At 39.3% G+C, this 2,827-nt stretch overlaps 1 protein-coding gene across 1 annotated transcript; it reads right to left on the bottom strand.

Annotated features, from left to right (window-relative positions):
- Window positions 1-254: 254 nt before the first annotated feature.
- LOC140932942 (uncharacterized) lies at window positions 255-2,827 on the bottom strand. The gene is made up of 3 exons (XM_073382446.1): window positions 2,376-2,827; window positions 1,491-1,694; window positions 255-842 (listed from the first exon to the last, which is right to left on the bottom strand). The coding sequence occupies exons 1-3, from the start codon at window positions 2,750-2,752 to the stop codon at window positions 470-472; spliced, it is 954 nt and encodes a 317-aa protein (XP_073238547.1). The 5' UTR covers window positions 2,753-2,827; the 3' UTR covers window positions 255-469.

The raw sequence follows: 2,827 nt of genomic DNA, 5'->3' as shown, positions 1-2,827 counted from the left end.
GTTTTGAATGTGAATGAATATGTCGTGAATGTGAATGAATATATTGGTAAAAAAGAATGAAATCGTTCAATATGAAGGAATATGAAATTTGTGAATTTTGCCCAACATGTAATTCAGATTTTCAAAACTCAAAATTATATCCTTTTCAACCAGCCTTGGGAGTTATTCTCAAAACTTATATTCTTAAAATTTCGTGATATTTGTTTAAAATACAGTCTTATGAAAAAAGAGTGTAATGAAAGAAAATAATAGTAAACTGTACAAACGCAACCCATCTTTCAAACTGCTTCAAATCTTTCAATTTATACCGTCACGTATCCCACCCTGTGCTTAAATACCAATTTTTATCATTTTACCGTTGACTTAGTCAATCGACGGGTATGGAAATTCGTGTAAACGAATTATGTGAAGGAATTTCTGGTGTGACTACTGGAGATCTAGTTTTTACACAGGCAATTTGTAGGGCCCTTCAGAGTGCGTGCTGCGTCAAGGTTAGAAACACCTTCATGGTATAGACAGCATCATTTCCGCCATTATGGAGAATCTTTTCATCAAATTTAATTTCCAAGTCTTCCAGCAACCGCTTCAGACTGTAGAGCGGTGGTCCGTCTGGAAGTAACGCCGTAGCAAGGATCTGAGTGTCGAACATGAGCTTCCCTGATACGGAGACCCCACAGCTGTCTAGGAACTCTGTATCATGTGCTCCAGAGTGAGTAACTAAGAAATCAGCCTCTGCAATGTGCTCCTGGATTTTTGCAGCGGCTCTCCTAAGAGACATGCGCTTTGAGGTGCCAAATATGAAGTGATCCCTGTTATCAGGCACAAAATCTTTGTTTGCGTACCTGTAAAATTATGAAAAATAAATACCAACTGACTTGCTCTGTTTTTGGTAGGAGGCAGCTTGGCCGAGCGGTTAATGCGCTGGACCGCTAGCTGGATTTGTTCTCGGTTGTCCCGGGTTAAAATCCCCGGTCAAGCTTGTAAAATAGCCAACTGGTTCGCCTCCTACCCGTTGGGACTTACAACCATGTTTTTATCCGGTTCGATTTAAAATTATTTGTTCCCTGATTATCCCTGATAAGCCCCATAGGGGAGAAGATAATCTTAGTGTTATTATTATTGTTGTTGTTATTGGTAGTTAGAAGGTGGTAAAATCCCAAAGAATCAAGAAAGGCCCAATCGTTCAGTTGTAAGCCGTCGCTTTGTTCGGTTCTGTACCATGACGCAATAAGCAGTAGTCCCTTATTAGTTAATCTCCTTTCGTCACTGCTGACCGAGATGCAGTCCGTTATTTCCAGCCGAAGTAAACGTTCATATCCTGAATACACTGAGGTAAGTGCGTTTCCTAGCATACACAAGTGTGAAATCTTTAGTAAATTAAATCAACGGAATATGGTAATTATCAACCTTGGCCTGAAAATTCTCAAGGCTTTCATGAGGCTTTAGTCGGCCTTCAATTTCCCTCTTAGCAGTTCCAAATCTTCACATACCTTAGATTTTCTTTAATGATGTAGTGGAACTTTTGCATCTTTTTCGGGTTGTTCAATGTTGTCATAGCGTAGCCAATCTCCAAGATGATACTGTGGTCATGTTCGTAAACTTCCAGGTCAAATGCCAAAATCAGGGCATTTGGATCTGCTGCTCTTAGAGTCCTGCGTAGTTTTCTTACACTTTTTCTTGCGTCTGCATGTCTTCTAAAAATTATCAGAAAATAACGGTTTAGAAGCAGACAAGCCTTAGCTACAGTAGCTATCCGAAATCCGGATTTTAAAATCTAAATCAAGATTTGCCAATCGAAGCTCGTTAACAGCAACCGGAACCGTTGGAATAAGGTTAAACAGAGCGTAAACGAAAAATCCTTTAAGTGACGACAACACCTGGCATAAAATGAATAACATCTTCAGGCAACCGTTCCACTAAAAAAAATTGAATTTATAGTATTATATTTTTATTCAAATACAGAAAATGAGGTAATGGATCCCAGTAACTAATTGGTAGATTTCTATTTTCGTAATCAGCCTTTAGGAACTTGCCGTAACATATTCTTCTTCCATTGTTTATTCGACAGGGAACAGTGCACAACCCAAAAATTTTCAATTTACATCAGTTTGTAAGGATATTAAGAACAGTCACTGTTCCACAGTGCTATCAGAGAGAACGTTTTAAATCTGTTTACAATGAAACAAGTCGCGACTGGTAGGCGTGATGCCGTATAAAACAAGCCAAGTCATCAAAGCCTTCGCCAGCAAGCCCTCTCTCCCACGGCTCTTTTGGCATGACTTGAACTAGAGATCACCAAACGAAGTTGCATGCAGGCTGCTGCCAACGACTCAGTTTGTTTAACTCCGGATGTAATTACACAACGGTTTACAAACCTTCTTTCGACTTCCAGGTTTTTTTCTTTGAGGATGTTGCCAAAATCTCGGTACGACTGGAAACCTTGAAATGATATTCTTCTTTTTATAATTGTAACATCCCTGAACTCTGCGACGTCTGGCAAAGTCTCATCAACTCGTTCTTCTATCTCATTCTTGATTTGTCGATATTTAGACTGCTTAACAAACAGATGAGTTGTCCCATCATACAGCTCCCCAACCACGAAGGTAAAACCTCTGTGATTTCTATGAAAATTGCGGAAAAACGTTTTGATCGAGTCAGCCACATGATCATTTCTGATTTCCTCAAAACATCGACTCCATTTGATTCTCATGGACTCGTATTTATACAGAATGTCTGAATTTCTTGAAGCCATATAAACGCATTCGATGATACTTGCACTAAACGAATGGAGGAACACTTGAACTGATAGCAATATGTCAGAATGAAC

The sequence above is a fragment of the Porites lutea genome, chromosome 4, assembly GCF_958299795.1.
Source record: "Porites lutea chromosome 4, jaPorLute2.1, whole genome shotgun sequence".
NCBI lineage: Eukaryota > Metazoa > Cnidaria > Anthozoa > Scleractinia > Poritidae > Porites > Porites lutea.
Note: the sequence above shows the minus strand (reverse complement) of the source record. Positions and strands in the feature narration are given on the sequence as shown.

Bases quoted from the DNA above. Each gene is read 5' to 3' on its own strand.
- LOC140932942 (XM_073382446.1), bottom strand. From the start codon at position 2,752: ATGGCTTCAAGAAATTCAGACATTCTGTATAAATACGAGTCCATGAGA. The intron at 1,695-2,375 runs GTTTGTAAACCG...GATAATTTTTAG, and splicing joins AACCTGGAAGTCGAAAGAAG to AAGACATGCAGACGCAAGAA. The intron at 843-1,490 runs GTATGTGAAGAT...ATAATTTTACAG, and splicing joins ATCATTAAAGAAAATCTAAG to GTACGCAAACAAAGATTTTG.